At 42.2% G+C, this 11,488-nt stretch overlaps 1 protein-coding gene across 9 annotated transcripts in view; it reads right to left on the bottom strand.

Annotated features, from left to right (window-relative positions):
- Positions 1-11,488, bottom strand: part of DIP2A (disco interacting protein 2 homolog A) — a 109,411-nt gene that overhangs the window by 49,016 nt on the left and 48,907 nt on the right. For all 9 annotated transcript variants that reach the window (XM_040483661.1, XM_040483659.1, XM_040483655.1 and 6 more), the window contains 3 exons: positions 9,890-10,009; positions 8,356-8,553; positions 606-697 (listed from right to left, as the gene is read on the bottom strand). In XM_040483661.1, the coding sequence (XP_040339595.1) occupies positions 606-697; positions 8,356-8,553; positions 9,890-10,009 (410 nt within the window). The remainder of the gene's footprint in view (positions 1-605; positions 698-8,355; positions 8,554-9,889; positions 10,010-11,488) is intronic.

Genomic DNA, 11,488 nt, shown 5'->3' on the forward strand with positions numbered 1-11,488 from the left:
TCAAATGTGGTAGCTATTAGCCACATGTGGCTTATGTATGAGCCCTTGAAACATGGCTTGTGTGACTGAGGAACTAAATTTTTTATTTTATTTACTTCTGGTCAATTTAAGTAGCCCCACGTATCTACTGCCAAAAATGTTGGGCAGTGCAGTAAGTACAAGGAACACCACGTCTCTAGCCTCCTTCGTAACCACCTTTGCAGTGAGGCAAGAGGGGGCTGCCTGGTCATATGGAAGAGAGGAAGAGGTAAATAGGGAACACACAGAATTTCAAAGTTACATCAATGTTCTCTCATAAAACCTAAGCTTTGGGGACCTAATATTTATTAACATTAATATTTTTATTAAAATCAATATATATGAAGTCAAAGAGGAAAGAACTTGAAGAGTCAGTGGTTGGGCAATGAGGAAGAATAAAAAGAACCATCACCTTATGTACATCATCATAAACTTTTTCCATATTTAATATTTTTTCTTTGTTGACTTTAAATCCCTTGCGTTAATGCTAGAAGTCTAGCCAACTGATGGAATACTGATTTCAATGAGACATATTTTTAGAGTTTCTGTTTTTGCTCACTCCAATAAGTTATATTCTAGTTACTTACTCTGTCTCCAGGTTTAAGTAGTGGTTCATTCTTACTAGTCAGTTTATTAAGTAGAGTATAAGCTAGTTTTAAACTCCGACTCCAAAGTTTGCCTAAAATAAAATAAAAATACTAAGCAATGTAAAATTCAAGAAACTAATTATTAACATTTTAATGTAGCAATCACAATACCCCATAATGTACCATCATTCTATTGTTGGAAATTCAGGTAGTTTCCAACTGATAACTATTTTGCACAATGCTGTAATGAACATCGTAGTTTTCTCTTAAACACAACTTATAGATTTATTTTTCTTAATACAAAAATAGAACAGGATTTTATTATAGAAAATTTAGAACACAGAAAAGCTAGCAGAAAAAAGTCAGCGTTATTTCGGTTACATGTACACACACACACACACACACACACACACACATATACACATGTGCAATTTTCAAGAAATGGGACAATACTTCATTCTGCTTTTCTCAATCAACATTGCACTGTGAGTGCATTTTCATGTCATTAAATGTCTCTCAACCACATCCCTTATCAGAGTGGCATATAGTTCTTTTAACCTTTATGATTCATGAGGTGGGTCCTACCTCCATCTCTAGGTTCCACTCAAGAGAAGACAGTCTGGGAGGTGTCAGTAACCTGCTCAGAGCCACTGGCTGCTGGAGTGGTGTGTCTGGCCCTCCAGGACCCAGCCCCTAGACCCAGGACCCCTCCCCGCTGGCACACAGTCTCAGTACAGAGCCCTAGTGGATGCTCAGCAGAGGACAGCTTCCCCGAGGAAGATGGGAGATGAAACAACGAGTCAAGGTCTCTGGGGAGGTAGACCAAGGCCGGGGTGACATGGGGTAGGATGACAAAAAAAAACCCGAGTCCATCCCCACACCCACAGCAGCCTTGACATTTACCCCATGCGATAATGTACCAAAGAGGTAACACAAGAGTCACAATTTACCTCCCTCAAATTCCTGTGGAGCAGCCAAGCCCTCTGAATAAGTGGTAAAATTTCATTGCAAATAATACTAAACCTAGGCTCAACATTGTGAAGTGAGCAAACTGTGGGACCCAAGAAACAAATGAGAAAAAAAATATTCAATTCAAAGCACTGTTGCCTTGGGGCGCCTGGGTGGCGCAGTAGGTTAAGCGTCCGACTTCAGCCAGGTCACGATCTCGCGGTCTGTGAGTTCGAGCCCCGCGTCAGGCTCTGGGCTGATGGCTCGGAGCCTGTTTCCGATTCTGTGTCTCCCTCTCTCTCTGCCCCTCCCCCGTTCATGCTCTGTCTCTCTCTGTCCCAAAAATAAATAAACGTTGAAAAAAAAAATTAAAAAAAACAAAAACAAAAACAAAAACAAAGCACTGTTGCCTTTGTCTATATAGAAAGGTCAATTCAAGATGTTGATAACTGTAATACATACAGATTTCCAAACTGAATCCAGCTATATAGAAAAAGAATAATGCATCATGACCAGGTCAGTTTATCTCAAGAATGCAAAAAGTTTCAACAGAAAATCAACATAATTTGTCACATTAACAAAAGTGAAAAAAAGTAAAACAATTTAACAATTACTCAGGATTTTAAATGATTTTTAAAATCCTTCTTAAATTCAAAATGGAAGGAAATTTCCCTAAAGTGATAAAGCCTATCTTTACAAATCCTATAGGAAATATCATAATTGATGGTCAGGTATTGAAAGCTCTCCCTGAAGAAGTAGAAATAAGTCAAGGACAAAGGCCTTTTTACTGAAAGTCTTAGCCAATGCAACAAGGTGGAGGGGTGGAGAGAAGGTAAACAGTTGGAAACAAAACTCATTATTTGCAGATGATGTGACTGAGCACATTATGAATCTTTTATAACTGAAGTTAGCAAGGCTGCCAGACACCACAACAGTGTAGAAAGACCATCTCATTTCTATATACTGGCAATAAATATTAAGTAAAAATTTTTAATGATTGTAATTGCAATACGATTAAAACAAACATGCCACATATCTAAGAATATGTGTTAAAAAAGATATGCAGTCTCACCACAAGAAATTATATAACATTACTGAGATAAAGTGAAGATCTGAATGAATGGAAGGATATGTTATGTCCGTGCGCTGGAAGACTCAATAATGCGAAGGTATCAATTTACAAACTGTTCAAAGCAATTATAACCAAAATCTCAACAGGTGTGCCTGTGGCACCTGACAAACTGATCCCAAAGCTGGCACGACACACGGATGAGAACAGCTGACACACTCCTGCAGAAGGAAGCGAGATTCCTCCACGGATGTCAAGACTTACTACAGAGCCACAGTAATTAAGGAAGTGTGGTCCTGGCCTAAGGCTATATATAACCCAGTGGGCTGAAACAAAGAACCCCAACTGACCCACCACATGTGGACCGGTCCACCTAGGACACAGGTGCGCTAGAGAAGAGTGGCAGCCTGTGGGGACGAGCACAGACGGCTGGCTATCCGTCCTGAAAACCTGACCCGAGACCCAGCCCCACACCACACACAAAACAGCAGAGCTCTCACAAGATACTAGAATAGCTTTATGATCCTGGCGGAGCGAGAGTCCTTGAGAACACAAAGCACTAGGCAGGAATGGAAGGGCCTTCTGCTCACCAAACTCCCATTCGGGAGTAACAGCCAAAGGACAAAGTGGGAGACACTTGTAGCACACGTCACTGACAAGGACGGGTATCCAGAGCACATACAAAATTCCCACAAATAACCCTATATTTAAAAATGTGTAGGGGCACCTGTGTGGCTCATTCGGTGAACCGTCCGACTCTTGATTTTGGCTCAGGTCATGATCAGGTCATGACGTCATGGTTTGTGAGCGCGAGCCCCACATACAGCTTTGTGCTGACAGTGCTCTCTCTCCCTCTCTCCTTGCCCCTGTCCTGCTCATGCTCTCTTTCTCAAGATAAATAAAGACAACATTTTTTTTAATGTGTAAAAGATTCAATAGTACTTAACAAAAGAGAAAATCCAAACGATTAAAAAAAAAAATCCAGGAAAAGATCTGAACCTACTCAGTCTTCAGGAAAATGCAAATTAACACCAAAATGAAATATTACTACCATATTCTCATCAGGTTAGCTATAATAAGCCTGGCTGACAATGATGGGGAACAGGTGGGGCTAATACACTGATCAGGTAAACATAAACTGGGAAAGTCTGGCATTATCTGATAAATGTAAAGATACGCATAATCTCAGACCCAACACTTCCACTCTGAAGTACATACCCTACAAAAATGCATGCTTATGTACCAGGTGGCACACCCCAGAATGTTCCTAGCAGCACAGTTTGTGATAGCCAAATCTGGATATCACCCAAAAGTCTAGCAACATCATAACCGACCGATACGCAGATTCTGATATATATTCATTCCTTGACAGAGATCAATGTGCTGCAACTATACACAATAATATGGATGAATCTTCAGAGCATAATGGAAAAAGATTCTGCTTCCAAGTAGGAGAGAGTACTGGTGGCAGACCAGGGCTCCCACCTGAAAGAATTTAAAAACTGGATAAAATGTAGAAACTATCTGTTGGAGGCAGCAAAGTCAACCAAAGGAGTTAAGACTCCAGAGAGAAAACCCTTGGGGAGGCGAGCTGACTGTGCACAGCTGTTTCTTATAAAAGCTGGGTGTTTAGGGTTCCGGCACCCACAGGAGATGGAGTATCTCATGCCTCATGCCTGTGGATCACTGCCTCTGAGGCACGAAGAAAACAGCAGAGCTGCTGGCAGAGGCTGGGGGCCGTGAGAGCACAGCCGACCTCCCCCTAGAAGATCTACTGAGTCCTAGGACTGTGAACGACAGGAGGCTGCAAATCCATGCTGAGAACCTCTGAGAAGCAATGTGGGATTGTTAGTAGTACGCGAGATAGAAGCCAGGGTTGGGGGACCCAGAGGAAAAGCACACAGGTGCTCAGACTTGACTGCAGTGACCAGCCACCACGGTACCTGCCAAGAGTAGAGAGGAAGGAACTTCTCTCAAGGAAGGCCACATCACCTGGAGCCTCACCAATTTTTTACACAGTGTCTATCATTCAATCAAAAAGGTACTATGCATCCCAAAAGACAAGTTCCCCAGACTAAAACCAAGAGAAAGTACAGACAAGAGCAGCAGGCCTGGAGGTGACAGGACCCTGGAGCTTGCTGACAGAGTCATGGTAAGGAATGTATGGATTCTAGGAAATAAAGGAAAAGATAAAGACAATGCATGGAACGATAAAGAATTTTCCTAGAAAATTATAATAGGAATTAGAACACAGAAGTGAAAATTTTAAACTAAAAAGACAATATCTAAATTAAGAACTCATCAGGAATTTCACGATACAATAGAAATTTCAGAAACCAGAATTAAAGATTTTGAATTAAGGAAAATAAGTCTCCAAACTGAAGTACAGATGACCCTTGAACAACACAGGTCAACTTACACGTGGGTTTTTTTGATAGAGTACAATACTGTGAATGTATTTTTTTCCCTTATGATTTTCCTTTTTTTTTTTTTTTTTTTAATTTTTTTAAATGTCTATTTATGTTGACAGGGAGACAGAGACAGAGACAGTGCTATCAGGGGAGAGGCAGAGAGAGAAGGAAAGAGAGAAAGAATCCCAAGCAGGCTCCACACTGCCAGCGTAGAGCCCGATGTGGGGCTCAAACTCACATACTAAGAGATCATGACCTGAGCCCAAATCAAGAGTCGGATACTTAACCAACTGAGGCACCCAGGTGCCCCATGTTCCTTATGATTTTCTTAATAACATTTTCTTTTCTCTAACTTCCTTTATTGTAAGAATACAGTACATGAAACATATAAAAAATATGTGTTAATCGACTACCAATGTTATCGGTAAACCTTCTGGTCAACAGTAGACTAATAGTTAAGTAGTTAAGTTTTCAGAGGGTCAAAACTTATACTTGGGTTTTCAATTGTGCAGGAGCTCAGTGCCCTTAACCCCTGCATTGTTCAAGAGTCAACTAAATATATAGAAAAGAATACAAAATATAAAAAAGAGAATGAAGGCCACACAGGATTCAAAAAAGGTATACGTGTAATCAAAGTCCGAGAAGGAGAGGAGAGAGAGACCGGAAAAATGAATTCAACAGGAGGAGGCGGTCAACAGCCACACCCCTCACAGCAGGCAATGAGCTCCTTCCTTAAAGAATTATAAACCAATCTCTAATGAACACAGATGCAAAGATCCTAAACAACATATTGGTTAAATCAAATCCAGACATTTGTTAAGAAGATATCATAGCCAAGTGGGATTTATTCTAGGAATGCAAGGGCTGCTTAACATTTGAAAATTAATGTAATTAATGTAACTCATCAAATTAAGTGGAGAGGAGAGAGAAACCATATGATCATCTTGACAGAGCAGAAAAAGTGTTTGGTAAAGTTCAATGCCATCCATTATAAAAAAAAACAAACAAACCTTTTAGTAAACTAGGAATTGAAGGGAACTTACTTAATCTGACAAAGAATTTCGACCACAAAACAAGTAAAAAAAAACTACAGCAAACATCATACTTCATGACCCAAAGCTTTCCACCGAAGATGGAGAAGGAGGCAAGAATGCCCACTATCCAACATCATACTGGCAGTTCTGGCTTGTGCAGTGAGGAGAGAAAGAGACAAAAGGTGTAAGTACTGGAAAGGTCCAAGTAACACTGTCTTTGGCCGTAGATGACATGATTTTGAACACAGGATATCCAAAAGATATATGGACAAATTACTAACAAACAAAAAAGAATGTTAATTTACAAGATCACTAGATACAAAATCACCACCTGAGGAAATCCATTGCACTTCTATATACAAGCAACAGTTTCTAACCATTCCATTCCATTCCACCAGGAATAAATCTAATGAAAGATGCTCAAGAGCGCTGGACTCGAAAGTATAAAACTTTACCGAGAGAAATTAAAGAAGGCCTTGAAATAGGGGAGATACTCCACAGTCATGAACTGGAAGGTTCCGCAATTGTAATAACATCAGTTCTCTTCAACTTGAACTACAGAATCGATGCAGTGCCAATCAACACCCCAGCAGGAATTTTTCTGGAAATTGACAAACTGATTCTAAAGATGGCTTAGAAATACAACGGGCCGAGAATAGTCAGGAAAACCTTAAGAAACAATCACAGAGCCAAAGGACGTCAATACCAGACACGAGGACTCACACAGCTACAGCCGTTCAGGGAGCAGGAACAGAAAACAGCCCGTGCAAACGGCATGGAGAGCAGCAGCACGCCCACACATGTGTTTCCACCCGATACACGACAAGGCAGCCCTGCGGAGCCCTGGGCGAAGCACTGCCTCTTCAGTGAATGGCAGTAGGTCAACCAGACCTTCATCGGGGAAGAAAGCGACTCCAATGTCACACCACACACCAACTAAATTGTACGTGAATCATGACACCCAATTACGAAGAGTAAAACAAGTTTTTAGAAGAAAAGGTAGGAGAATATCTTTGTGACCTCAGGTGTGGCAAACAGGACAAGGGGAAAAAAATAGATAAATTAGATTAATTACATTAGGACTTCTCATTTATCTAAAGCCACCAATAAAAGTGTCAGAAGCAGTCCAAAGAGTGGAAGAAGACATCTGCAAAACAAATCTGACAAAAGACATGTATTTGAAACATACAAAGAAGAAAACGTTAGCAACCAAATAGAAAAATGAGCCTAAGATTTGGATAGTACATAAAAGAGAATATTCACATAGCCAATAAACATACAAAAAGCATCATTAGCCATCAGAGAAATGCAAATAAGTTAGCAATACAACTTGACAGGACAACACACCTCCAGGCAAGGCTAAAATGAAATACATAGACAATATCAAGTTGACAAGGATGGGGAGCAACTGAAAGTCCGCACAAACTGCCGGCTGGAGTGAAGGTCACTGCGGCCACGTTGGAAACCAGGTGACCGTGTGTCCTAAAGCTGCACAAGGCTCCTCGTATGTGTACACATTCCCAGCACAAATGCCTGCACATGTTTCACCAACCAGACGCACCTAAGAATGTTCATAACAGCACTATACACAATAGCCCCAGTGGAAACAGTGCGGGTGTCCCTCAACCGTGGAGTACGGGCATAGTGGTGGCATGTTCATACACTAAAATAACATCCATCAATGAGAAGAGCTACAGCTTCACACCACATCAGGGCTGAGTCTCGCATAATTCCACTGACATAAAACTGAGACACAAGCGAGGCAACGGTCACAGGCATGTGACAGTTCCCGCCAGTGTGAGGATGCATGTGCTGGAAGGGACACGGGGGCTGGGGACCTGGAAATGCTCAGGAGCTGAGTGCTGGTTACAGGAGCATATCACTCCGTGAAAATGCATCAAGCCAGATGCTTATGATTTGTATTACATAAAAACATAATACAGAACCAAAAGATGCCAAACACAAAAATACATACTGTATGATTCCATTTATACAAAGTTCAAAATTAGACAAAACTAAATTCCATTGTTCAGAGATGCATATATAGATGTGAACCTCAACACCAGAGCAGTGGCTGGTCACCATCGGTCAGTGAGTAGTCCCCTCTGCTGGGAGGAAGGGGCAGTGGTCCAGGAGGGGCACCTGGAGTGACAGTTTTGACAGTGGTGTTGGTTTCTCAGGAATTGCTCTATCGTGTTCATGAAGCTGTATGTCTGTGCTGTATGACATGACACATGTAACATTTTTACAGCTAAGCCAGAGCCCAACTGCTTTCTGTTGACACTTGCCATAGGTAAGGGTGTAGATGGCCTTCCCAGCTGTGTCCAAGGCAGTCAGACAGGGGGCTTTGGGCTGTGTCGTGCCCCAGCGCTGCAAGGCAGCCAGCAGGGACGGTGGCCAGGCGGTCCCCACGGCCAGGGGCTCCCCTTTCAGCACTGCCGTCTGGCTTCCCTCAGGCTTTGGCTGATTTGGATCTGGTTGCTGCACTGTAAGCAAAATCGAAATTTAATAATTAGCACTTCATAGAACCATCCACACATTCTGTTTTTAAGCATTCTCTCAAAAAAAAAAAAAAACCAAAAAACAAAAAAACACCAGTTGTAACAAGATTTCAATAATTTGTCCAGATTTCCTTATCATTATAATAGTCACAGGCCAACCGACCAAAGGACAGATGGAGATTCGTCCTGGACAATGATGGCCACTGGTGACTGTAACCCCCCAGGACAATCCCAGAATGGCAGCAGTGACATTGAGGCTTTCACGGGGTTGTGGCCAACCCTGACGACATCTGAGAAGCAGGCGCGGGTCCCACTTACAAAGGACAAAAGTGAGCAGAGTCGCGTTTCAGTCTGCGCATGCAAACCACCCATCACCAGGTTGAAAGAGAAAATAAAGTAAAATCTCTTATGTTTCCAGTGGCTGTGTAGCCAACATTTGTCCACATGTAAGAAAGACTGCTCGGAACTGCATTTATACCACTGCACTCTGCATCTGTGTTATCTGATGACAAAAGGGAAAGCGATGCCCTAAAAGTTGTGTCTGACCCTCAGTGAGGAGACACCTGGTGGCGGCTGACAGGGCAGACATTGCACAGCAGAGGCGAGGGGCAGAGGGGCGAGCTGGCCGTGCGCCCCGTGGCTCTTGACACATGAGCACATTTGCACCTTATACTAGGCTTTATTTCTGTCCCTTTTCTATAGGTTTATACTCCTTCCTATTTCTTGGTCATTTTCTTTTACAAATAAATCTATATTCTTTTTTCCTAAATGTATATCTCATTCATAAATGAGAGACTAAATTTCTGAAAACGGGCCAAAACTATGCCAAAAATACACTTTTAAATCATGGGAAGACAAGTATTTCAGAATTAAAGTTTACACAAAAAATGAAATAATGGGGGCACCCAGCTGGGTCAGTCAGTAGAGCGTGAAACTCTCAATCTCAGGGTTGAGTTCAAGCCCCATGTTGGGCATGGAGTCTACTTAAAAAAAAAAAAAAAAATTGAAATAACGTAAATAAAATGAAACCTTAGGAGTATTCTTGTAACCAAGTACTAAGCACTGGATCAGAGGCACAGAAAAATCTTAAGTCCCTTAACTATGAGCAATGTGTTTTTTCCCTGTTCAAATAAAGCCAGCAGTCACATGTGCTGCTGAATTCACCATGACACACGCAGACCACAGGGACTGGAAACAGAGGGAGGGTCATTTCGTTGTGTTGTAATGTCACAGTGTGACCTTGCATAACGCACATTTGCCCACAACCCTGGACATGACAGCCACCCCGTTCAGACACGAGAGTCAGCCCGAGATCTCTCACCTTCCAACAGCTCCTCAAAATCATCCACAAAGAACTCCTTCAGCGGAGGGCGCTTTGGCCTCTTCAGGGTATTGAGAAGCTGCTGGATTTTGGAGGACACTCTGCTGTTCACAGGGACACCTGCCAGGGGAGGAGGAGCAATGAGGCCAGAGGTCGCCATCCCTCCAGAGATAGGGTGTGGAGACGGGGTCTAGTGACCAACTGCATGAACACATTGGAATTCATAAACCCAACCAAGCACTGGCCCCACCACGCAGCCCCTTTGCAATTCATTAATTCATTCAACAAATATTTACTCAAGGCCTTCTGGGAGCTAGAACTTTTTTTAAGCTAGTGATTTTCAAAGTGGTCCAGGGACCCTTTCAGGGGTTCATGAGGCTACTGCCCTTCCCTCCCTCCTCACAGCACACAGCAAGTCTTCCAGAAGCCCCACATCATGTGAGCCACAGCCGACTGAATGGGGACAAGGCGCAGGGCCCAGGTGCCTCCATCATGCTGGCTGCGAGGGAGACTGGCTGCACTGGAGAACAGGCCCATTCTTCTCACTAAATCTCCATTTTAGAAATTCTTCCATAAATATGTGGTATTTATATGAAGATGTAATGAGTTTCCTAATGCTATTTTTGAATGGATTCATAAATATTTTTTAAATCTTTAGTTTTAACTTCTAATATGATAAATATCAGGAGATTTAAGCCACCCAAACTAAAAGTTCTTTGGTGTTCCTTAGTAATTATTAAGAAATGTTGTTCTGGGAGATGTAAAGCAGCAAAATGACAGATAAGAGTCTGTCCTCAGACAGCTCACCACCTGCTGGGTGAAAACAAGCAGAAATATATACACATGTAAGTGAACAAGAACAGTGGGCAGGTTGATAAGTGCTCTAAGGTTAACACAGCAGGTGATGGCCAAGGGCACCGGTCAACAGCACTGCCTGGGAGGACAGGTAAGCAGGGCCCCAAGCCTCAGACACACCCCGCTGTCCAAGGGCAAGCGCAGCAGCTGATGCCCTAACATCCTTCTACGGTATCCCCGTCCTCCAGCCTGAAGCCAGCCAAGTTCTAGAACCAAGAACCGTGCTTAGTCATTGCCTGTCTATTCTCCTTTGATCTGGAACGTTTCTTAGTCCTTTAAGACATTCACATTTTGAAAGAATCCAGTTCTTTTGTTTTACTGAGTAGAACATTCCTCATTTTGAGTTTGCTTGAGGTTTTCTCATGATTCAATCCAGGTGCTGCATTCCTGGCTGAAATACTACCCAAATATCATGTCCAGATTATCCTCACAGGGACACATTTTCATCACCCAAAACGTTGTCTGGGTTCTACACTGATTGTCACTATTTTTTCTTCTGCAACTAATATGCAATGTGTGAGTAGGCACTTGAAGACCATACAAATATCCTAATCCTCACAGAATTTTCTCCCTGCATTTAACAGACATTGGATCATTCTTGCCAGAAGCAAGTTTTTACTGCAATGGTTGCAAAATTATTTTCCAACTTTAGCACCTCATTTAACTCTACCCATCAACACTCAGCATTCTGTCTGTTATCTATCTATCTATCTATCTATCTATCTATCTATCTATCTATCTATC

This window comes from Herpailurus yagouaroundi, unplaced genomic scaffold (genome assembly GCF_014898765.1).
Source record: "Herpailurus yagouaroundi ecotype Mexico unplaced genomic scaffold, PumYag 162, whole genome shotgun sequence".
Taxonomy (NCBI): Eukaryota; Metazoa; Chordata; class Mammalia; order Carnivora; family Felidae; genus Herpailurus; species Herpailurus yagouaroundi.